This window comes from Malaya genurostris, chromosome 2, assembly GCF_030247185.1.
Source record: "Malaya genurostris strain Urasoe2022 chromosome 2, Malgen_1.1, whole genome shotgun sequence".
NCBI classification, from domain to species: domain Eukaryota; kingdom Metazoa; phylum Arthropoda; class Insecta; order Diptera; family Culicidae; genus Malaya; species Malaya genurostris.
In genome coordinates, this window is record NC_080571.1 from 220,954,742 (window position 1) to 220,981,186 (window position 26,445).

The window sequence follows — 26,445 nt, forward strand, 5'->3', positions numbered from 1 at the left end:
GTACCGGTTTCATTGCGGTACGATTAGGAAGTTTCAGCATATGTTCTCGTTTGATACAAACCGTGCTTGATTTCGCCACCTGTAGGTTAATTCGTAATAAAATAAATACTAGACAAAGGGAAATGAATGCTAGATGTAGGTTTCATGAAAATAATCAGTTGGGATCGTAATCACATTTATAATGTAAAATTAGAAAATAATATACAACACCAAATAGTGATGATAGCGTCAAAAGACTTTGTTTTACCTCCAGCTGGTTGATACTTATGCTCAGGAACTTTTTAGATTAAACCAAATAAAACGCTATTTGACAGGAATTTGATTTATAGAAGTAACAGGAGCGCAGCATTTGGTGCAGCATTTGAATTGACGTAGCTAAATCCTACACTCCTGTTACTTCTGTGTAGGATATTCAAACTAAACAGGGTAATATATATCAGTCGCATGGCACGCTTTGTGATTTTATTTTTCTTATCATTATAAATATTATTCATTGCAGCACGTATGTTAACACTATTAGCTGTTTTTATGATATCACTCCACCACGACGGTATTACCGAATAAATTTCAAATACATCACGAAGCATAGAATTTCGATGTGACCGACGAAATAAGCTCACCTTACGAGCATTAAAATTATTGATATCGATTAATCCATATCCGAGAAAATTGAGCGGTAATTAGTTTTGACGTTCACGTCACTTATACCATCATAACACCGAAACCGCAAGTGATAGCCATTTGAACTTGAATGAACACAGAGTAGCATTAAAACGATCCTAACTTTGAAATGTTGTTGTGATACTAATATCGATGAAGACATTTTTAAACTCTAAGAAAAATCATTCGTTTCAAAATTTCTTGTAATTTCTACAATAAATTTTCTTGTAATTTCTACAATATATTTATTTATTTACTAACTTATGATATGAAAAGATAATACTGACTATTTTTATTTACTGTGAATCAAAAAACTTGCTCATTTCCACCCCTGCTATAAATATTGTAAAAGTCAGCTGCATTTAATTGCATATTTTGCTTCGGTGCAAGGTTTTATCTTAAGTAAAAAAACTTGAATGTTGTATAACATTGGAGGGAAATAATAAACCTATTCACGACCTTCAACAAAAATAAGATATTTTATATATTCTATAATTATTCCAAACAATGTATGTTAAAAAAATAACTCGAAACAAGTTATGATTAAAATACTGATTTTAAGGGGGTTGCCATAAAACAACACTTTGTAAAGCCGAAACGATGCAACCTAGATTTTAGGTATTTTCGACAAAGTAAATTCTTTCAATAGTTTCAGAACTTTGCAAAATCATTTTTCTATCTCTTCCGAAAAAAAAAGATATTTTTATATCTTTTGTCAAAGAAGGCCATGAATAATAAGTAAAAGAATCAGATTACTCGGTATATTGTATTCGTCAATAATTTCTCAAAAGCAACTATACGCATTAACCGAACGGTTTGGCAGCTAATGAATTTTATTCACGTTTTTATCGATTTAAACCACTGTGCGATGGGTCGATGAGTGGGAATAGTAGTCAATGTTACTTGCGAGGTAAGATCACTTAAATGATAAATGATACAGTTCATTACTGTAAAACAACCATCGTTTTTGACGTAGGACTACGTCTTTGTTTTTATATAGGGGTGCGGATGCAGAATTCCAACAAGTAAAACCATCCAAACAGTGGTCAAATTTTGAACATCTACAGCTCAATCAGCTTTGAACAGGTTTTCGATATCATTATATCTACTGCTTGGAAATATTTCTACGCATCGATTCAAGTAGACAAAACTGGATATTTTAGCTAACTGGTGGTTACGATTTCAACTTCTCCTCAGCGTACGATGGGCTAAATCCACGGCTTTTTTCGTGTCGTGCCATTTCAACATGGAGCATAAGAAACTTTGGGATATTACAATTGCGCACTAAGTTAGGGATATTGATGGAACAATTTTGAAATCAAATCTTCCATATTTTGAATGAATAACATCGGTAGATATAACCTGTTCTGAATTCCCAGTAATGTAAAAACAGTCAAAGGTTTATTTACTATTTGCTAATTTATTACTTTACTTCTATACTCGAAAGCGTAAAGCTCTGCAACAAGTTTCAATTCTCGTTCAAACACATTTTGCACAAAGGTTTTTCAAACTAAGAAGCTGCTGGAATGTAGCATCGCCAACCATATTGCTTTTCACTCGAGAAAATTTTTTTCCAAGTACTGCAATAATTTTAGAGCAAAGCATAATAAATTCTTCGAATGGATATAATCCTGCTTGATACGGAAGCTTAATATAGGAAGAGTGGCTGTTTCTTCTGTACGTAAGCACACAAATCTTTTCTTCAAAAGCCTCCCGTCCGAGGAGCATTTATCCGTTTTGCATGATTAAATTATCTCAATACGTAGTTTTTGTTAACCATTTCCCAGCAAAGGTTTATTTATTATACACCACCGACGACGGCACCGCGCGCTTGACTGTCACCCGCACCACCGGCTTATCACCTGTTCTTTTCTATCTCTTCTCGTTTCCGACTCCGAATTTCGCTCTTCCGGATCAGGTGGACTTTTGCGCCAATGACCCGTGTCCGGACGGTCACCGGTGTATCGATCACGGGGACGACTTCAGCTGCGAGTGTCCGGGAGGACGCAACGGACCGGACTGCAATCAGGTGCCCCGCACGGTAAGTAGCACAGCTTTCCACTTCGCATGATTGCCCCCATTTATTTGGGAGGAGAAAAAAAACCCTGAGAAACATTTTACTGCACGGTACCTACGCGAAACTTGCTGTTCTATTTGGATTCTTTATTTTTTTTTACTCGTTTTTTCCTCTACAATTTTCTCGCTTCTGTCATGAGAACAGTCGGGCTGCCAAACGAAAAGTTTACCATTATTTTGTATTCCGAATAATAAAAAAAGTTTTTTTGTGCATTCAACTATATTTTCATCTTTTCCGTCGTGGAACCTCTGTTGAGGGTGGTATTCAAAATACAGGGAGTTAATAATTAATAATGCAACAGGAGAAGCCGGAGCGATTTGACTGAGTACTACCTGGAACAATTTTAATGAATCATACAACGTAGTACTTCAAACAGTTTTCGCTAAAATGTATAAATTTTCAAAGACGAATGGGTTTCAGCTATGACGATGACATTCAGCTATTCAGACTTGTAATCACTCGATTACTGTATGGAAGATAATAATAGTTATCTTAGTTTTCTAATTTGAAATTTTGCATTTTACGATTACTAATCAGTAAGTTTATTTCAACTTTTCTTAAATTTCTCATAACACTATAGGATAATACTACATTTAAAGTGGAAGCATTTGTTTCTTAACAAAATTTATGAACAAAAATTTTATTTTATTTATTTTCATCTCGATGATAGTTTATTTTGGTTCAAGGAGATATACTACAGCAATATTTTGAAAATGATATCGCGAAAAATTCCACCTTCGATATGACGACGATTTCACGTCGTATGTCGTCTTTGAATTAAGCTATGGTTATTCATTTATCAGTGTAAACCTTGAAATTCAAATAGCCAAAAAAACATCTGGTGGTATCAAATCGGGTGATCTTGGGGGACAGTCAAAATCACCATTTTTCGATATGATTCGTCCGAGGAAAAATGGTCATAACAAATCGATTGTAATTCGAGCTGTATGGCATGTTGTACCGTCCTGTTGAAACCAGTAGCCATTCAAACAATTTTCATGAACAATGGGCATAACAAAATCATTCATCATGACTCGATAACGACCACAAAAAACTGTAACTTTTTGGTTGTATAGAGGCTGTTCCTCAATTGATTGAGGGTTTTCAGTGGCCGATAATTTTTCTTAAAACTGATTCCATTCAACATGAAATATGCCTAGTCTGTCATGATGATTTTTCGTCAAAAGTTGGACTCATTTCAAACGTAAAGATGAACAATTTCAGTGCGTTCTTTTGGTGTGTACTGTTTCATGGTAAAATTGTCGTGGAATGACGCTTCTAACGTGGTATGTCATTTGTCAACCAGGCAATTCTGTCAAAAGTTTTTGGGTTGTCCGATGCTTCCACTTTAAATGGCCCACTCTGTATTTTGGATTTTTTGATGGAATGTAATTATTTAGGTAGCATTCGCGTGAAAGACCACTGCATAATAGATATTATTTTAGATTTATTTAATGAAATATAACTTTTAAACTTATCAAAAGAATTTCTCTTTTGTAATGCATGTACAGAAGATGTCTTTAAGTAAAAGACATAGTAAGCAAACAAAGAATACTGGTATTAAACCAAATCGGTTGAAAAGGGTGTATCCGGGTTGCCATTTATGAGCTGCCCCCAACCAGAAATGAAATTGATTTTCATGTGAAAGCAAATGTTCAAAATTTTCGAAACTTTTTTATTCGCACTCACGGTTTTGATGCCACTCTACATTTCACATCAAAACTGAATAATTCATGAGTACATTACGCTGTAATATTTTCAGATTTTTGAAAAAAAATTTGAATCAATCCAAAAACAACGCGTCTCCTTTAAAATAGTCATCTAATGGAGACACATGGTATTTAGTTCTCAAATCATATCATTCCAATACAATTTTACCTTGGAACAGTACACACTAAAAAAAACGCGCTGAAATTCTTCAGCTTTACATTCAAAATATCTTCTCAATTGTGAAAACCAACCAAAACAAAACCAAAGATTAAATTAATGCGTTAATAAGAAAAATTATCGGTTCTTTGCCACTGAAAAACCCTGAAATTGAGGAACAGCCTCTATAAGACCAAAAATTTACATTTTTTTTGTGTTTTTTGTGCGGATATGGTGATTGGTTCCTATTTTTTCCAAGACGATGATGGAGCAACGAAAACTGTTAATGATGATCAATAAATTTGTACTCTAGGCCAAAGGTGATCATTTACGCAAAATCATTTTCAAAAACCTTTTTTAATCCACCTAGTGATGTAATGATGCCTTTCTCATGTTTTCCTTATATTTTCAAAAACATCACTAGAAGATTCTGTCAAGTTTCTTTTTTGAAACTTGAATAAAATCAAAAACTTTCTTCGGTATAAACTACCATCACCTTTTCAATTTGTAAACAGTTATGTCAAGTTAATAAAGATTAATATGAGACAACCCTGCACGCTATACAAAATTGAACAAAGCACGTTATGTGCTACGCGGGTGCGTTTTCTAATTCTTTCGTACCAGCACGTACCGATTTTGCATCATTTTGTATGACAGTTTTAAAGTTTTGATACTCATTGTCGTATAATTTCGGAACCGGAAGTCGGATCTGGATGAAATTGCACAGTATCTTTCAAGACAATGAGAGCTTTAGTTTGAATCGTGAAAATCGGTTTAACCGTCGCTGAGAAATCGAAGTGAGTTCCATTTATGGAACTTTTCTTCACTATTACCGGTGCATTTGCAAGCGGAAACCGGGCACTAGTTGTCCCAAAGTAGATTTATATATCCACCAACTAACAAGGACTGTCAACTAGATGAATTTACCAGTAAATTTTATAAAAATGTGCATCTTGTTCCGCCATCGCTTGTGAAAAAATCCTCTTGAAATTAAAAATTTTTGCTAATCTCCTTGTGATACCGGAACCGGAAGTCGGGAAGTTCGAGGGCTATCATTTGCATCTTAGTTTGTAAAAATCGGTTGAGAAGTTTTCGAGAAAATTGAATGCGCATTTTCTCATAGATTTGCACATACTTACCTTACCTAACAGCTATAGGCCTGGGTTGTCCATTGCTGTATCAAGAATACGTCTCCACATAACTCGGTCCATGACTGCTCGTCGCCAGCCACTCAAGGCACGGATGCTTCTGAGATCACCCTCACCTTGATCGATCCACCTTGTTCGCTGCGCTCCTCTTCTTCTTGTACCTGTCGGATTAGAATCAAAAACCATTTTCACTGGACTATCGTCCGACATTCTTATGACATGCCCAGCCCATCGTAGACGTCCGATTTTAGCTGTCCGTACGTTGGGTGATTCTCCTAGCAGCTGTTGCAATTCGTGATTCATACGCCGTCTCCACGTTCCGTCTTCCAACTGCACTCCGCCATAGATGGTTCTCAGCACCTTTCTTTCAAGAACACTGAGGGCGCGATGGTCCTCTGCCAACTTAGTCCAGGTCTCGTGGCCATAGAGAACAACCGGTCTAATGAGCGTTTTGTAGATGGTCAATTTCGTGCGGTGGCGTACTTTTCTTTATCGAAGGGTTTTTCTGAGTCCAAAGTACGCACGATTCTCTGAAAAAATACGTCTCTGTGTTTCACTGCTAGTGTCATTGTCGGCGGTCACCAGTGAGCCCAAATACACGAACTCGTCAACCACCTCGATATCGTCACCGTCTATCAATATTCGTGGTGGAAGGCGTAGTGTTTCTTCTCTAGAGCCTCTTCCTCTCGTATATTTTGTTTTCGACGCATTTATGGCCAGTACGATAAGCCTAGCTTCAGCTTTCAGTCCGATGTAGGTTTCCGTCATCTTCTCATGGTTACGTGTCACAATATCAATATGGTCAGCGAAACCAAAAAGTTGTACGGACTTTCGGAAGATCGTGCCACTCGTGTCGATCCTCGCTCTTCGAATCACACCTTCCAGGGCAATATTGAACAAGATACAAGAAAGTCCATCACCTTGACGTAGCCCTCTCCGACATTCGAAGGGACTCGAGAGCGTCCCAGATACTCGGACGTAGCACATCACTCTATCCATCGTTGCTTTGACCAATCGCGTCAGTTTATCCGGGAAACCGTATTCGTGTATTATCTGCCATAGCTGTTCTCGATCGATTGTGTCGTATGCCGCTTTGAAGCCAATGAATAGGTGATGCGTGGGTTCGTTGTATTCACGACACTTCTGGAGTTCTTGTCTTATCGCGAATATGTGAACCGTAGAGGCGCGGACTACAGTGAATGTCGCTTGGTACGGCCCTACGAATTCCTTAGCTATTGGTGATAGACGACGGTAAAGGATTTGGGAGAGTACCTTGTAAGCGGCGTTGAGCAATGTGATTGCGCGGTAATTGCAACAATCTAGCTGTCGCCCTTTTTGTAGACGGGACATACCACTCCATCCATCCATTCCTGCGGTAGAATCTCCTCCTCCCAAATCCTAGAGATCATCCAGTGCAGCGTTCTAGCCAGTGCCTCTCCTCCATGTTTGAGTAGCTCGCCTGGTAACTGGTCATTGACGGCGGATTTGTTGTTTCTCAGCTTGCCGATCTCCTCACTTATCTCCGTCAGATCAGGTGCTGGGAATCTGTCGTCGGCTGAGCGTGCACCCAGATTGATTCCTGTGCCGTTCTCTGTATCTTGTGCTTCGCCATTCAGATGCTCGTCATAGTACTGCTTCCACCTGTCGATCACCTCACGTTCGTTCGTGAGAAGGTTACCACTGGTATCTCTGAACATTTCGGCCCTTGGCGTGTAGCCTCTTCGTGAGCGGTTCACCTTCTCATAGAACTTCCGTGTGTCATTTGCGCGGTACAGCTGTTCCATCACTTCGCGATCCTGGTCTTCCTGGTGGCGCTTTTTCCTACGGAAAACCGTGTTCTGTCTGTTCCGTGCCTGTCTGTATCGTTTCTCGGTCGCTCTTATGCATCCTCGCCCTTGCTGCATTCATCTCTTCGACCAACTGCTGACATTCGCCGTCATTTCTTCGATTCGATAAACTTGTACCTAGTACGGTTGCAGCAGTGCTACTCACGGCGGATCTTATATTCCTCCAGCCACAAGTCGTGGAATTGCAAAGGCCCAGACCGGAGCAACCTCTGCAAGCGTTGCGGCGGCGAGGGGCATAAGGCGTATGCATGCGAAAGAACGCCACGTTGCATGCTATGCGCGAGCAAGAAGAAGGCCACAAACCACGTCATGGGCGGACCTACTTGCTCAACAAGTGGAGGGAGTAAAACAGCATGCAAGTAGTACAGCTGAACCTAAATCCCTATCACACACCGGTAGATAACGGGAACTGGGTGTCTGACGAAGCCAAGACGGTGGCGATCTTGACGACTGGTCGATACCCAGTGCAAGAGGTGGTGAAAACACAAGCGGAGGGAGTAGCCATAGCTAAGGTAAACGGAGTTTACTATTGTAGCTGCTACGCACCACCGAGATGGTCAATAGACCAGTTCACTCGGATGGTCGACATGTTGACCGCAGATCTGGTGGGTCGGAAGCCGGTGGTGATAGCCGGAGACTTCAACGCCTGGGCAACGGCTTGAGGCAGCCGCTTCACCAATAGGAGAGGACAGACGTTACTGGAGGCCCTCGCCAAGTTGGACGTCGTGTTAGCGAATGATGGACTGAAAAGTACCTTCCAGCGGAATGGAGTCGAGTCGTTTATCGACCTGACTTTCTGTAGTCCCGGCCTAGCTGGAGATCTTAATTGGAGAGTTGATGATGGCTACACCCATAGCGACCATCTAACCATTCGCTACACGATCGGCCAATTGGCGAGAAGCACAAGGAGGAGAAATACTCCCAAAACTCTAGCGTGGAAGGTGGCTAACTTCGACCGCGAAACGTTTTGCGCTGCCCTCGAATTAGAGGAGCACAACGCGAATCTGAGAGGGGACGAGTTGGTCGCTATCTTGTCACGGGCGTGTGACGCGACCATGCCTAGAAAGGCTCAACCGAGGACCAATAGACCACCGGTCTACTGGTGGAACGAGCAAATTGCACGCCTTCGCGCATCCTGCCTCAGGGTTAGAAGAAGGATGCAAAGAGCTCGATCAGCGGAGATGAGGATGGAGAGGAACACGGCGCTCAAAGCGGCGAAGCTAGCACTAAACAAGGCCATCAGCGCAAGCAAAAGAGCCTGTTTCGACAAGCTATGCGAGGGAGCCAACTCCAACCCATGGGGCGATGCCTACAGGATGGTGATGGCCAAAACGAGAGGGGCGCTAGCACCCCCTGAACGTAGTCCGGCGAGGTTGAAGGAAATCATAACGGTTCTCTTTCCCCACCACGACACGTCCCCCTGGCAGCCAGCTCCGCTACCAGCGAATGAAGTCGTAAAGGTGACGAACGAGGAGTTGCTCACTGCGGCGAGATCGCTCGATACAAAGAAAGCCCCGGGGCCAGACGGTATCCCGAACGTGGCTCTAAAGGCGGCTATAATGACAAAACCGGACATGTTCAGGGAGGTCATACAGAGATGTCTGGACGAGCGTATGTTCCCAGACATTTGGAAAAGACAAAGGTTGGTACTATTACCGAAACCTGGGAAACCCCCAGGGGATCCTTCGGCGTATAGACCAATCTGTCTGATAGACACTGTGGGTAAGCTCCTTGAGAAAATCATCCTCAACAGGCTAGCCCCCTTCATAGAGGAGGCAGGAGGACTGTCCAGTCAACAGTACGGGTTCCGCAGAGGCAGGTCGACGGTGGACGCCATAACATCGGTGGTAACCACGGCGGAGGTAGCTATACAGCGCAAACGACGAGGGATCCGCTACTGTGCGGTAGTAACGCTAGACGTCAAGAACGCGTTCAATAGTGCTTGCTGGGCAGACATTGCTGATTCCCTACTTCGACTAGGAGTACCGGAAGGGCTGTACAAGATTCTGGAAAGCTACTTCCAGAACCGAGTATTGCTCTACGAGACCGACGAAGGCACACGTAGCACTCCAATCACGGCTGGAGTACCACAGGGATCTATCTTGGGCCCGATCCTGTGGAATATAATGTACGATGGAGTACTGAGATTGAGGCTCCCTCCGGGTGTCAAGATAGTCGGGTTCGCGGACGACGTCACGCTGACAGTCTACGGCGAATCCATCGAAGAGGTCGAACTGAGTGCATCACACTCAATTTGCTTGGTGGAGGACTGGCTGCGTAGCAGGAAACTGCAACTCGCGCACCACAAAACAGAGGTGATGGTGGTAAACAACCGCAAATCGGAACAGGAGGCGCTGGTACATGCCGGAGATTGCGTGATCCCCTCCAAGAGATCACTGAAGCAATTGGGTGTGATGCTTGACGACAAACTCAGTTTCAGCAAGCACGTTGAATACGCCTGCAAGCGCGTATCAACAGCGATCGCGGCGCTCTCCTGTTTGATGACCAACAGCTCGCCTATGCGCTCCAGTAAACGAAGGTTACTGGCAGGAGTGGCAGTTTCGATCCTCAGGTACGGCAGCCCGGTATGGGCGTCGGCACTAAATGTGGAACGCAACGCACAGATGCTGGAGAGTACGCATAGACTGATGTGTCTTCGCGTAATCAGTGCATACCGCACTGTATCGAGGGATGCGGCCTGCGTGGTTGCAAGCATGATGCCTATCGGTCTGATAGTGAAGGAAGACGCGGAGCGCTACAGCATGCGAGGAGACAGGAACGCCCGTAGGGCCTCCAAAGCCGCTTCTCTACGCAGATGGCAACAAGAGTGGGACAGCTCAACCAAGGGCAGGTGGACACATCGGCTCATACCTAGGGTCTCGAGCTGGTTAGATAGACCTCACGGAGAAGTGAACTTCGGCCTGACGCAATTCCTCACAGGCCACGGGTGCTTCAGATGGTACCTCCACAGGTTCGGCCACGCGACATCCCCTGTATGTCCAGGCTGCCCAGACGAGATCGAGACGGCTGAACACGTCTTGTTCGCATGTTCCCGTTTCGCGGCTCAAAGGAGTGAGCTACTGGAGGCATGCGGCAGGGACACCACACCGGAAAATCTGATCCAGAGAATGTGCCACTGCGTAGAGAACTGGAACGCAGTGTCGACCGCGGCATCCCAAATTGCGGGCATATTGCAGCGGAAATGGAGTGCGGATCAACGCGTACCGTAGTAGGCTCAAGAGGGATCAGCGAATAAACGTCGGTCCGGGAGAACCTTCTTCGTCGGGAAGCTCTTCGTCGGAGTAGTCTAGATCCATCGTCGGGGACTAGACGAGTAGTACGTAAAACTGCTAGGATCATCGGGGCGCCAGTGAACCGGAAGCTATCCTCCAACCGGAATCACTGGATCGACCCAGGCATTCTCTCGGTCGGGCGTTGACGGGTATCGAAAGCGTCGGTTTCGGGAGGGCCTCCATCGTCGGGGAACTCTCCGTCGGTGTAGGCTAGATCCTTCGGCGGGGGCTAGTCGAGTAGCCGCCACAACACCGATTCGAGTCGTCGAGGCGCCAGCGAACCGGAAGCCATGCTCCAACCGGAATCGCGGGACCGACCTCGGCACTCCATCGGGTGTCCCGTGTGGTGTAAGAGACTCGGTGTCGGGAGATTTTCCTTCGCCGGGGAAATCTCCGTCGGAGTAGTCTAGATCCTTCGTCGGGGACTAGACGAGTAAATCGTGGTGTAATACCGCTAGGATCGTCAGGGCGCCAGTGAACCGGAAGCTATCCTCCAACCGGAATCACTGGACCGACCCAGGCATCCTCTCGGTCGGGCGTTGACGGGAATCGAAAGCGTCGGTTTCGGGAGGGCCTCCTTCGTCGGGGAACTCTCCGTCGGTGTAGGCTAGATCCTTCGGCGGGGGCTAGTCGAGTAGCCGCCCCAACACCGATTCGAGTCGTCGAGGCGCCAGCGAACCGGAAGCCATGCTCCAACCGGAATCGCGGGACCGACCTCGGCACTCTATCGGGTGTCCCGTGTGGCGTAAGAGACTCGGTGTCGGGAGATTCTCCTTCGCCGGGGAAATCTCCGTCGGAGTAGTCTAGATCCTTTGTCGGGGACTAGATGAGTAGATCGTCGCGTGATACCGATAGGATCGTCTGAGCGCCAGTGAACCGGAAGCCACGCTCCAACCGGAATCATTGGATCGACTTAGGCATCCTTTCGGTCGGGTCGTAGACGCGTACCGTAAGCGTCGGTTCGGGAGGACTTCCCTCGTCGGGGAACCCTCCGTCGGTGTAGACTAGATCTTTCGGCGGAGACTAGTCGAGTAGTTCCACGACGTAGCATCAGTTTTGGGTCGTCGAGGCGCCAGTGAACCGGAAGTTACCCTCCAGCCGGCATCACTGGACCGACCTCGTCATCCAACTGGTCGATCCCTCGAGAGCAGGATGCTGATCCCCATTCTGCGTAAAACTGGGGAGGGTGCTGTGAGCACCAATAGCCTTCCACCCCGAAGTAATACCTAGCGGTGGTGCCGGGGAGGTAGGGTTGGAGATCCAAGGTGTTTTAGTGGGTAGTTCCAATCAACAGTTGGGTAGTCCTGTGGAGAGTCCCACACTCCGTGCGTAAATGCATTTCACCTTGTAAAAAAAAAAAAAAAAAAATATTCCTCCAGCCGTCTTCAAGAGTCGCCGCGCCAAGCTGCTTGGTAGCACCAGCTCCAGTTGATGAGCGTGTTCCTCTGCAGTACGAATGCTACGTAGCTGCTCGAGATTGAGTCCGGCGTTCCTGTGCGACGAGTATTGTGCACCGTCGATAGTTTTGAGCGCATACAAACCGCGACAAGGTCGTGGTCAGAATCAATGTTGGCACTGCGGTAGGTGCGAATATTGATGACGTCGGAGAAGAATCGCCCGTCGATGAGGCTGCAAAGTTCACGCATCGTTGGCCGTTGTCTTTTGTTATCGCGTGCAGGCTCTCCAGCCCGATCACCGGCCTGTACATTGCCTCCCGGCCTACCTGTGCATTAATGTCGCCGATGACGAGTTTTACATCCCGCCGTGGACAGCTGTCGTAGGTTCGTTCCAGCTGCGCGTAGAATGCTTCCTTCTCGTCTTCGGGTCTCGTCTCATGTGGGCAGTGCACGTTGATGATGCTGTAATTGAAGAAAGGGCCCTTGATCTTCAATACGCACATTCTATCACTGATTGGTTGCCACCCGATCACGCGCTGGCGCATCTTGCCCAACACTACGAATCCCGTTCCTAGAACGCTGTTTGTCCCACAGCTCTGGTAGAAGGTAGCCGCTCGATGCCCACTTTTCCACAACTTCTGTCCCGTCCAATAAAGTTCCTGCAGTGCTGCGACATCGAAGCCGCGGATTTGAAGCTCATCATGTAGCATTCGGTCGTATCATGGGAATCCAAGCGATTTGCAGTTCCATGTGCCAAGCTTCCAATCGTAGTCCTTGTTTCGTCGCGTAGGTCTATGCTGATCATTCCGAGTCGTATTTCTACCTTGATTATGCATAACAAGTGTATTCCGGTGGCTTGTTAGGCCTACACCAACCTCCTGTCTCGCCGGAGGGCCATCGTGTCAGCACTGTTTAGAGTCCCACACTGACACAAGGACGCTCTCTGTGAAGAGAAGGCAAGCCCCCCCTTCCCTGTCAGCATACGACCAAGGTCCCACCGGGGTTGGTTACCCGATCTTTCCTATAGTTACTCGTACCCCAGCCGGCACCGCGGAGAGGTAGGGATAGGAGTTACTAGACAAGAGGCTATGAACCACATTGGGGCCTGAATTGCGCATTGTCCAGTCGTTCACCAACAATAAATTTGCACATATTGCCTTGTAATTCCGGAACCGGAAATCGGATAAAAATAAAATTTTATGGCGAGCTATGGGACTACAAGACCTTTCGTTTGAATCTAAGTTGATGAAAATCGGTTCAGCTATCTCTGAGAAAAGTGAGTGACATTTGTTTTAATTTTTTTTTTGCATATCACCCTGCAACTCCGGATCCGGAAGTCGGATCGAGATAAAACTCAATAGCGATCTATGGGACCATGAGACCTTACATTTGACAAGAATTCACAGCCTTTGGATCTCTGAACTTGATCAATGGCTTAGTTGGTTTCGAACGAGTCTTAAGTTGATAAAATTGGTTCAGCCAACTCTGAAAAAATTGAGCGGTAAAAAACCAACGCGTTTTGTCGGTTACGTCACTTATTCCATTAAACTTCCGGAACCAGAATTCACAGTTATTTGACATTCGAACTTGATCAAAGCCTCAAAAGTAGCCTAAGCTTGTTCACATCGGTTCAGCAATCTTCGAGAGACTTGAGTGGTAAAAAAATCGTTCAGATGTGCACGCACGTACAAACATTTTCCGATCACGTCGAGCTGAGTCGAATGGTATATAACACTGTGGGTCTCCGAGGCTTCTATGGAGAAGTAGAAAAACGTTGTTTCTCACCGAGAAGCTGTTCAGAATCGATTCATTTCTCAGAACAAATTTAAGGTTATTCCGGAGAAAGTAGAGTTTGAGTTCCTTGTCATAAAGTCGGCTGGTGTCATGTTACTTAGTTTGATGGCACCCAACGCCCAACGTGAAGATCAATACATTGTCCTACAGCTGGATGTAGTGTCATGTCATGCGATAAGATTCAATTTTTGTGTGTAGATACTAAAGCATATTTAGTAGTGTTCTACTTCTAGATAGCTAATTTAGGTCAGTTTCAAAATTAAAATCTGAATATTATAACAAGAAAAACTGTCAACTGTTTTACTCGTGTTTCAAATATAGAAAAAAATAGAACGGCAGAGTATGCCAGTTATCAATCTGACAGAAGAACTGTTCGAATAAATAAAAATAAAAAGGCTCACGGGAATATGTTTGTTCTAGTTCCAGCTCTATTATAGATCGCCCAAATGAAACTTCCAGCTGCTGATTTGCTCTAAGCATGCAAAACATTTCTTCCTAGTGTGAAGACTCTGAAGTCAGTCATAACGCAGAGCCCATGTCGGAAGACTACGCTCGAAGGACGTATTGTGTTAAGGGTGTCATTGATAAACTGAATAACAAACACATCGAGTAAATTTGTTTGAAGAATCTATTAATGATAACGGTACTGTAAAATCTTGATATCTTTGCTAGAGTTCTTGAAAACGGAATTTGAAAAAAGGGAAATAAGTTCGAATTGTGTGTTGAAAACAATCAAACCGATTTATACATTTTCAATCAATATTTTTCAGGCATATTCGATTTAGAAATAATGCAGTACTAATTTCAAGACTATTCCTCGATTTCGTTGTTCTGCGCGCATCGAAATGCTGCATACGAACACTTAAAGTATCCGTGTCATTCCTTTCTGCCAGTTCAAATGCGATGTTAATTCCAAAATCATTGCACCCAAATGGCTTCCTTTATGGCTTAGCTGGAACCGCTCGCTCTACTCGGACGGAATGCTCGCTTACCCTAACTACCGTCAAAGTCATTAAAGTTTAAATGAGCACGGAATTACTGAGTTCGCCCCGTCGAAGCCTCGGCTTCCCCGGTAATGTGCAACCCCCAACGAACCGAGAACCGGGACACAAACCGAAAAGAAACACATCATGAATTTTAATTAGCCTTTACGACGGCGTCTTGCCGAGAGCGCACTATCCGGTATTAGCAGGTTCGTTTTACATCATTATCCTGCCGGCAGTGGAAGCAACAAAGTTAGGGCAAAAACCCAATTCACTCGCTTGTTAGATTGAATCGCTGAAGACATTGGAATCAGAGAAGAAAATAATGCTTCCTTTCGTGCACCGCCATTTGCAACAAGGAACAGTGCGACTTCAGTGCTCGGCAGGACAACTGACTACAATTACAGTCCGATGTATATCTATATATATTTTTTTTGCTCCGGACTAACGTCATTCTCCACATCGACATCGGAGCGAAGTATTTTCCCTTGTGCCACCAGCAGTTTCTTTTTTTTTACAGGGCTTAATTTTCCTCATTCCAAAGACCACAATTTCGTTTCGACCAGAGCTTTCTCGGGCCTCCACGATGTGGTCAGTGGGAATTGCACCTGCTGTTTTCTGATGCTGGCTACTGCGCATCCTTTGTCCATGCGAAAGTGTAATTAGTGATCGTTACGGGCACCTGGGCTAATCGGTGTTAAATTGTGCACATTACGGGTAATGCAGCATCGATCAAAGGACGAGAAAGAGAAAAATCGTGGTGCAAAATGGACAGTATCAAATGTTCATTGAACCGTGAAACGAAAGGTGATCATTGATTTCATTGCTATTTTTCGACGATGTTACTCACGAGAAACTTTAAATAGCTGCTTGAATTTATTCCCCGGTAAATTTAATCACACAGTCATTTTTCTTAATTACGTTTTTGCACCCCACCAGGCGCGGGTGTTTTTATTCATTAATCTCAATTTGGCTTCCGTAGGCGGCAAGTTTTCCTAAATAACTGGGCTTTGAGAGAAGAAAAAAGTCGGAGTACCGAACGTGAACCGGAAGAAACATGCTATCTTCGTTGCTGTTCATAAGGATTAAGAAAACAGGATGAAAATACTAGAGCTCACGCTATCATGGTGATAAATTAAGCATAATCAACAACATTTCTATGCTATTCTCTCACTTTCTCACACGCACACAGCATTGGAAAAACAGTTCATACCAAAAAAGTGGCTATAGGTGCCAAAACAAATAAGCCTTCCATTGAATGCCCCAAAAAAGGCTTTCTAATCTCATCCTTCGTTTGACATTAAACTGATTACCTGCAGACTGTTTCTCAGTCACTGCTGGTCATAAGTTCTACTGCCTAAAAGCTTGGTCGTGTATTTGCAGAACAAAGCCTTCGAGCCCTTTTTGTTTGACAACACGGTCATCCGTTACGGGAACATGTTCGCAGGAAAATCCGAAATGAAAATGAAAAACCAATCCATTTTCGGTTCGTATTTTCAGCCGAACTTTCCGTATCCCAAAGTTCGGTGCCAAACAAGAGAAAAGGATTAAAAACATAAATCAGCTTACGGTGGCGTAACGAATTCTATTTTCTCCTATTTCCGTCTCGGTCTCACCTTCGCCTGCGTCGATCCCGTGGCAATCGTTAGTGACGGCGGGAGGTGACCTGAAAGCGAACTCCTGAGCAAATAACAATGGTTGGTCACGGGGAAAAAAAAATAATCAAATGGAGATTCTTATTTTCATCATACCGAAGTGGGTCGACCCGATCCCGATCGTCGATAATCAGTATTCAATCAAACGCATTCCAATGTGCAACCACGAAAAGTCACGCCCGTGGAAAATCTACCGATGTCAACTTCAAATTAGATTTTATGTTGAAATTGCTATACCTTCCTTCGCTCTCGTAGCTAGAGTTGGCACGATTTGCTGGCAGAAAATCGGACACATGAATGATCCAATTGTTTACTGTCACCTGAACCGTGCGGATTCAGTCTCAGCTGAAAACGCCCATTTTACTACCGAGCAGCATCATCCTGCACTCGATCGCTTTCACCCGCATTTGCATACAGCTAATTTGCATTTTATTGGTCGTGCACAAAATTTGCTGCCACGTCGCTAAATTATTGATGGGTTTCACACAAAAGGATAATTAGGCAAATTAGACGATTTATTCGTAGATGGTTACTAGAAGGAAAATAAAACCATTAAACATGTTCCACCCACTAATGCATGGCTCTGCTTTCGAAAGTGGATTGGTCCATTAGGGTGAATAGTATTAGATTTTGCCATTTGGCTGGAATGTGGTTGGTGCTATTGTGTTTTAGGCTTGGTAGTGGAAGTGCTTATCGTTATTTTTGCTTTTTTTCCCATAGGGAAATGCTATGCATTGAAAGCCGACTTTTGAACCGAAACCCTGAGGGCTGAGTTTCATATATCAATCGAATCAGTTCGTCGAGATCGCAAAATACACGTGTATGTGATAAAAATGTGCACACAAAACTCTCTCGGAGATGGTTGGGTCAATTTTTAGAATTTGCAAATTGTAGATGGTCCTGTAGAAAGCCATGAAGTTTATTCGATTCCACCTTCCAGTTGCGGATTACACCCAAACTTCCATCCATGAAATCTGTTTTACACAGTATTTGATTAACGTAATTCTACGCAGTTTTACGAACCAAATATCAAGTAACGTGATTTTTTCACGAAGTGATTTTCAAATAAAGCAAACTTTTTCATGTGCTATGGAAATGTTTAAATGCAGTATTTTTGAAACTGGCATGCCGGTAAACAATGTTTTAACTCGTTTCAGAATTCCAGATGGCGACATCCGTTTTTGTTGATATTATTTGAATACCATCACAATATGGATATTTTCTGAACGGATTTTTATGTAACTATGCTTGAAGTGTTTTCAAAAATCTAAATGGCGGCTTTCGGTCTGTTTGTATTCGATGAAAAACATTGCAATGTGGATTTGCTCAGAACTGATTTGCGAATTGCGAGTTATGACGTAAAAAAAGTTTACGTTATTTAAAATTTTCAACGTTAAAGAAGTTTTTCCTATGTATGTATATTATTGGATATGTAAAATATAATAAATAACTATGGAACAAAAAATATTAGTATTTGCAGGAAAAGGATGTTCTAAGTCGCATCTATTTCCAAGATGGCGACTTCCGGTTCATCGATATTCGTTACAAACCATCGGAATAAGGGTATTTTCGGAACGGGTTTGATGAGTACATGTTGGAAAACGATGTTTGAGATGGTTCAGAATTCCAAGATGGCGACTTCTGGTTTATTGATATTTCTTGAAAACCCTTACAATATGTGTCGATATTACTCGAACTTCTCGAATAGCTTCGCAATTTTCATGAGTAGGCAATTACATTTTTGAAGCAGTAGTACCTCACCTCAAACATCGTTTCCGACATCTACTAATCAAACCCGTTATTGTAGGGGTTTTGAGGAATACCAATATACCGGATCTTGGAATTCAGAACCATCTCAAACATCGTTTTCGAACATGTACTCATCAAACCCGTTCCGAAAATAGCCATATTGTAATAATTTCCATGGAATGTAAATGAGTTTACGTTATTTGGGATTTGGTTCATTAAAAGAGTTACGTAAAAAGAGGCAACGTGAAAAAAAGTTAACGTAAACGGAGGTTTGGGTGTAGTTCCACGTCATAGGTGTTTCATGATTATAACTAACATCTGATTTGCTAATAAAGGGTGATTTTTGAAGAGGTTAAGAATTTGATTTAAAAAACGTGCTTAATCCACATAGCAGTGAGATGATACCTTTTTTATCAATCCGCATATGTGTTTTGCATGAATATTCTTCGGTGTTTCAATTTCATGACATTATTTTAATGTCCGTCGTTTTAAGTGGCAATTTCAGATTTTAATCACGTATTACTCTGTAATGTTGAAACTGCAAATCGGATCGAATTTGAATCTAAAAGTGTAACAATCGATATGTCGAAGTAATTTCCACTTTAGAGTTTAGGGTAATTTAAGGTACTTCCAGAGTCGGTATTCAGGAACCAGTTTAACCCAAACCGATTCGTATTGCCATATGACGAATAAATTGCAATATTTTTGAGTCCAACTTTAAAGCTTTTCGGGATTGTCATCTTCTATATCGCTTTGAATTTTAAAAATTCATCATCCTAAAATTCCAGAATCGGAAGTCAGAATTGGATAAAATTGGATTTATTTTAATTTGAACTTTTGTTTCGATTTGATTTTTTTTTTTTTGAGAAAACGATTGAGCTTTGAGAAACGATTCGATACTGGAACCGGAATTCGAAATTCGCTGTAGCCGAAGTCAAACAAATTCACCTGAGTAGCTGTATAGTTTACATTTGTTTCAAAATGTTTGAAAATCAATGTAGACATCTTTGAGAAATCGTAGTGCGAATTAAATTTTTGGGTGCCTTCCGAAACGAAAACTGAAATTTTTATACTAATCACACTGTATCCCCTAAACCGGAAGTTGGATCTGACTAAAAGCGTGATGTTTTATAGGATCCTAACATCTTTCATTTTAATCTTGTATGGTTCCTAGATTTCATTTGAATCTTAGATCGGTTTAGCCATCTACGAGAAAAATGAGTAACACTATTTCAATTTCGTTTCACATGTCATCCTGTAGTTCCGGAACCAGAAGTCGACTTTTCATATGAATCTGAGTTTGTAGAACATTGTTGGTTCATCTCCGAGAAAATTGAGTGAAATTATTTATCACACACGCATTGGCTAATCTCGACGAACTGATTCGAATGGTATATGCGTGTTATGTTCTGCCAGCATTTATTGCTGTAAGTAGTTTAAATCAATATAATTATGGAATTGCTTTTAACTCGGAAATTATGCCATTATCTGGTTTACATAAGGCATATTCGAACGATTATGTTGCCAAATAGGATCCGTGCTAAATTCGGTCCGAGGTAAAATATCATGCTGTACACAGTTTTTTGGGTACTTAGAAACAAATGTATGTAACAGTATAAAAAATCGTGTTTTATGTTGCTCCCAAGCATTTCTGTGCCAGACAGCGCTCAAAACTTCTACTACTGGGATAGGGGAAAAAGTCGCTTTCACACAAATTTCGATATCTGCGTTAAAAATGGACAGATTTCAACAATCTATGGCTTGTTGGATAGGTATTACCGTGCGGAATCTAAGTCTGAAAAAATATTCTGTTTTCAAGGTCAATTGTTACAGATATTATCAAAAAACTGAAAATTTTGACATAAAATTTCGTATAACTCAAAAAGTAAACATCCGACCTTAAAACCATTCAATAGCGTTCAGGGTGACGGGGAGACCTTTCATTTGCGACTAGTTTGATCAAAATCGGTCCAGCCATCTCTGAGATCTCGACCTCTTAGTTGACAACACACATACAGACACACGGACATTTGCTCAGTTCGTCGAGCTGAATCGATTGGTATATTACATTCGGCCCTCCGGGCCTCGGAAAATTTTTCTAAAATTTGAGCGAATTCTATACCTATTTTTTATATTTATAAAAAAAGGTAAAAACACTGAAATTTGAGAAAATTGATGAAATCATTATTTAAATTTATAGAACGATCAAAATAATTCAATGTTTGAAGATTATTTCATGCAAATGTTGGCCGCAACTCTTCTTCTGATGGCCCATGCGCAAGGTTCGGCACACTCTCTCCAACATATCGACCGGTATTCCACGAATAAATTCTTCAATATTGACTTCCAGTGCGTCAATCGTTGCTGGTTTATCCTTGTAAACATAAGCTTTAACATGACCCCACAAGAAAAAGTCCAAAGGCGTTAAATCACACGATCTAGGCGCACAATTGACGGGCTCAAAACGTGTGATAAACTGTTCACTGAAAGCGGCTCTCAATTTGGTCATTGCTTCGCGTGCCGTGTGAGATGTGGCACCGACTTGTTGAAACCATATGTCAGGCATGTTCAATTCATCCATTTTGGGCTAAGAAAAATCATCAATCATCACACGGTAGCGCTCGCCATTCTCAGTAACATTGATGCCACCGGGTCATAGTCCACACCAAACAGTGACTTTTTTGGGATGCATAGGTAGCTCTTGCAATGATTCTGGCTGGTCTTTGTTTATTTTGTTTGTTTATTTGGAGCAGGGAAAAGCCCGGTGGAGTTAGTTTCTGTCAAACTTGTTCTCCAACAGGCATAAAACCTTCTCATCTTTTGCATCAACAGATTACAATCATCCAAATGATGATACAAACTAGCTAAAACTAAAACTAATTAGATAGTAACCCTAGGAGCAATTTCTTGACAACGTTTCGTGATAAATTAAAGTCGAATGAATTTGAACAGTGATTGAATGTTCGGCACATGCTGGAAAAAGGCTCGTTATACCCATAATTAGTTCTAGCATAGGGGGTCCTAAGAAAAGAATAGTTTCTAAGATTACGGCGATGGATATCAATTTGTAAATTTAAATCGTTGAGATACAGTCAAAATATAAACAGTCCAAGGTGACTTCCTTGAGGAACTCCAGAGGTAATAGCGAATGGTAAAGTTGTACAGTCTCCTATTTTCACTATCATTTCACGACCAGTAAGATATGAGTGAAGCCAATTCAGAAATGACCCGTTAAATCCTAGTCTATTTAACTTTGAGATTGTTATGTGATGATTAATCTTGTCGAACGCAGCGGAGAAATCGGTGTAGATAGAATCTACTTGTAGTCGTGATTGTAACGAACGTATGAAGTATAGGATACTAAATTTTTAGACGTCAAACGATTCGGTATGAAACCATGTTGAGTCTCAAATATATAGTCAGAGCAATTATGTGTTATGAAATCCAGAACTATAATTTCAAACAGCTTAGATACGACGCACAAAGCTGCTATTCCGCGGTAGTTGGGTACTGTATACTTGTTTCCTTTTTGCCTTTCTCATATAGAAAGGTTATGCAATCACTTGAAAAACCGACTAGTGAAAATTGGCCCGGAGGGCCAAGTGTCATATACCATTCGACTCAGTTCGTCGAGCTGAGCAATGTCTGTGTGTGTGTGTGTGTGTGTGTGTGTGTGTGTGTGTGTGTGTGTGTGTGTGTGTGTGTGTGTGTGTGTGTGTGTGTGTGTGTGTGTGTGTGTGTGTGTGTGTGTGTGTGTGTGTGAGTGTGTGTGTGTGTATGTGTCAAATAATCTCACTAGGTTTTCGCGGATATGGCTGAACCGATTTTGACAAACTTAGATTCAAATGAAAGGTCTTCCGGTCCCATACGGAATTCCTGAATTTCATCCGGATCCGATTCTCGGTTCCGGAGTTATAGGGTAAAGTGTGTTCAATATTGTACACCGTCACTTAAACCGGCGAAACAAAAGACGTAAAAAATTTCCTAAACTGATCTCAAAACTACACAAATCGATAGTCATTATCAGTAGTCAACTAAACAAACCGATTCCGGCTATCCTGGTTCCCGGTCTCCGGTTCCGGAAGTACCGGAAATAGTGGTCATATACACCAAAATGGATCTCACTCACTTTTCTCAGCGATGGTTTGACCGATTTCCACAAACTTAGATTCAAATGAAAGGTCTTCCGGTCCCATACGAAATTCCTGAATTTCATCTGGATCTGATTCTCGGTTCCGGAGTTATAGGGTTAAGTGTGTTCAATATTGTACACCGTCACTTAAACCGGCGAAACAAAAAACGTAAAAAAATTTCTAAACTGGTCTCAAAACTACACAAATCGATAGTCATTATCAGTAGGCTACTAAACAAACCGATTCCGGCTATGCTGGTTCCCAGTATCCGGTTCCGGAAGTACAAATAGAATACCACAATATTATATGTACATGAGAAAGGCATCATTACACCACTAGGTGGATTAAAACTGGTTTTTATGAACTTTAAACACAGGATTTCTTCCATATTTCAGGAAAAGTTGCTGAACGTATGGATCAATTGAATATAATGGATAGTGGAACTAATAGACTGCCATTGCAGTATTTTATTACCACAGATGGGATTCCATCGGGGCCAGCACTAGATGAACATTGACACATGCGGAGCTCACAGTAGTTGTTGAGATAATAGGATGACATCCAATTGGAGAACGAAGAGGGACATTCTTCATCGCAAGAGATATTCCATGATCAGTTAGATGTTCATCAGAGAAAACACTACTAAAATGTTTGCGAAACAAATCGTCTTCACTCCAGATGCGAAAATTTTGCTTGTTGACGTATCCATTCAACCAGAATTAAGCTTTGTCGCTGAACACAATTTTTCGATAAACAGTTTCCTTGAGGTGAGGGGGGGGGGGGGTAGTATATTGTCAAACGATTGGAAAGAAATACTGTTTTGCGAATTCATTTAGAGTTCTCGTTCAAAAAAAAAAATTCAAATGTTTTTCCATAACACAAATCTCCATTCGAACAACATTTCGTAATTTTTTAAGGTCATTCGCCTTTTCGAGCCAAAAAAGATTTTTGACAATATGTGCGGGATTGGGAATCGAACACATCACGCTATACCGGTCCCCCAAAAACCGAATTTTATAAAAAAATTTTTTGGCGGTGATTTAAAGTCAAAAAACGAAAAAAACGTTTAGGTCTGATATTTTACAAGTAGAAAAAAGCTAAGTCTTGGCATTGCATTCCTTTTGTGGAATTTGGCCTTTCTGTTTCAACAGACTTTGCAGCCGATTCGTAGCCTACAGAATCATTGCATGGCTAGTACTACGATCCTATTGACACTAAGAACCCTTCCAGGTCGAGGTTCGAACATACGACCAGTGGCTTGTAAGACCAGTGCCCTATGCATTGAACCGCCAACCCGGGACATGAATAAAATGTGTGCAAAATTTGAAAAAATAAATGGTGAAGTCGTTTTCGAATGACGATGGACTTTTAAACCCTGTTATCGAGAAAAATGCGTTTAAAGCTTATTGTCTATAAAATTCACGGAAACAATTTATTTTTCTGGGAAGCAAGAGAGAGAGTCTAACACCTAAATCATACTTTTTCTTTGTATTTTGTCATAATAAAACATTTCAAGAACATTTTGTCAAATTTTCAAATCAATCGAAGCAGAACCCTTGGGTTTCTGCACTGAGCTTTTACTTTTTTTTTTTTATTCAATATTATAATACAATTTTAAGGCACACTGCTTAAGCTCTAAGATGCCAAGGGTATTTACTAATCTTAATTACGACTATATTAAAACTAGAATAGTATCATTATGTAATGCCGGAGAATTGGATATTGCATGAGGGTCTCCCATATGGCGTTTGCAAATGTCCATGTTGGCCGCATCCTTCGGTCCGTGTGGGTCCGCGGGAAACACCCCCAGGCTACGAAGGCCCGGCGGGTGGCCCGCATGCTGGTCATCGTCTGGAGCGTAGGACCGTAGGCGGTGATGGTGATGTTACGAAGAGATGAGAAAATAAAAAAAGTAAAAAAAGTAAATATTGTGAAAACCGAGGTAAATAGGGGGTATGGAAACAAAATGTCTGAAAACTACAGAGATCTAATTAGTTGCCATCGAGATGGTGAAGAGACATGGAAGGGGGGAACGAAAAGTTAGTGACAAAAAAAGATCTTGTTAGTTACAATGAAGATGGTGGACAGGGACGGTGATCGAGAGAATCGAGCGGATGTTAGTGTCGAACCTGTAGGTGGAGATTATACTTTCTGAGCGAGGTATAACAGATTACACTTGGATATTAATGTGTTTGAGGTACTGGTATATAAGAAGCATATAAGAGATATCCCGACTAGCCAACACATCTCGGACCGGAACTTCAGGTGGTCTACCTCGGGCCCTTAGGGAGTCCTTTAATAAAGACCTGGCGTCACGATACTCCGTACACGTCCATACGACATGCTCGATGTCCTGATAACCGTCACCACAAGCGCAGAGACCGCTCTCCACGATTCCAATACGCCGGAGATGCGCGTTGAAGGTGTAATGGTTTGACATGAGCCGAGACATCACACGAATGAAGTCACGACTCACGTTCATCCCCCTGAACCAAGGTTTCGTCGATACCCTAGGGATAATGGAATGCAGCCATCGTCCCAGTTCGCCATTGCTCCATGAAGTTTGCCAACTTTCGAGAGTTTTCTGACGAGAGATACTGAAAAATTCATTGAAGCAGATTGGTCTTTCATAAATATCACCTTCTAATGCGCCCACCTTAGCCAATGAGTCTGCCTTTTCATTGCCCGGAATGGAACAATGCGAAGGGACCCAGACTAACGATATTAAATAAGACCGTTCAGATAAAGTTCGCAAGTGTTCCCGTATTTTCCCCAGGAAATATGGGGGATACTTTCCTGGCTTCACTGCGCGGAGAGCTTCTATTGAACTTAGACTGTCCGTGACAATGAAGTAATGGTCTTTGGGCAAGGTTTCAATGATCTCGAGGGTGTACTGAATAGCAGCTAATTCTGCGACGTAAACTGAAGCCGGATCACTGAGTTTGTACGAAGCGGTGATGTTCTGATTGAAGATTCCGAAGCCTGTGGACCTGTTGATGTTTGATCCGTCAGTGTAAAACATCTTTTCACAGTTGACTGTTCTAAATTTATTATAAAAAATATTTGGGGCCACTTGAGGGCGCACGTGATCCGGAATTCCACGAATTATTTCTCTCATGGATGTGTCGAAAAACACAGTAGAATTAGTAGTATCCAAGAAATGAGCACGGTTGGAAACAAACGAAGAAGGATTAATATTCTGAGCCATGTAATCAAAATACAAGGACATAAAACGGGTCTGAGAATTGAGTTCGACAAGCCTTTCGAAGTTTTCAATCACCATCGGATTCAAGATATCGCATCGGATTAGCAATCGATATGAGAGATCCCAGAATCGGTTTTTCAACGGTAAGACGCCCGCGAGCACTTCGAGACTCATCGTATGAGTCGACTGCATGCAACCTAGGGCAATACGCAAACAACGATACTGAATTCTTTCCAGTTTAATGAAATGGGTGTTCGCGGCGGATCGGAAACAGAAACACCCATATTCCATTACGGATAATATCGTTGTTTGGTACAGCCTAATCAGGTCTCCTGGGTTTGCACCCCACCATGATCCGGTTATTGTACGAAGAAAGTTGATTCTCTGCTGGCATTTTTGTTTCAGATACCTAATGTGACATCCCCAGGTGCCTTTGGAGTCGAACCAGACCCCGAGATATTTGAATGTGAAGGCCTGAGCTATGGTTTCACCCCCTAGTTGAAGCTGTAATTGTGCTGGTTCTCGCTTTCTTGAAAATACGACCAGCTCAGTTTTCTCCGTAGAGAACTCGATACCCATTTGAAGAGCCCATGTGGACAAGTTGTCGAGGGTATCTTGTAATGGTCCTTGGAGATCGG

The 26,445-nt window shown here is 42.5% G+C and overlaps 1 protein-coding gene across 1 annotated transcript in view; it reads left to right on the plus strand.

Annotated features, from left to right (window-relative positions):
- LOC131427685 (serine-rich adhesin for platelets-like) overlaps positions 1–26,445 on the plus strand; it is a 460,655-nt gene that overhangs the window by 344,227 nt on the left and 89,983 nt on the right. Inside the window, exon 11 of the mRNA XM_058591094.1 lies at positions 2,579–2,701. Within this exon, the coding sequence (XP_058447077.1) occupies positions 2,579–2,701 (123 nt within the window). The remainder of the gene's footprint in view (positions 1–2,578; positions 2,702–26,445) is intronic.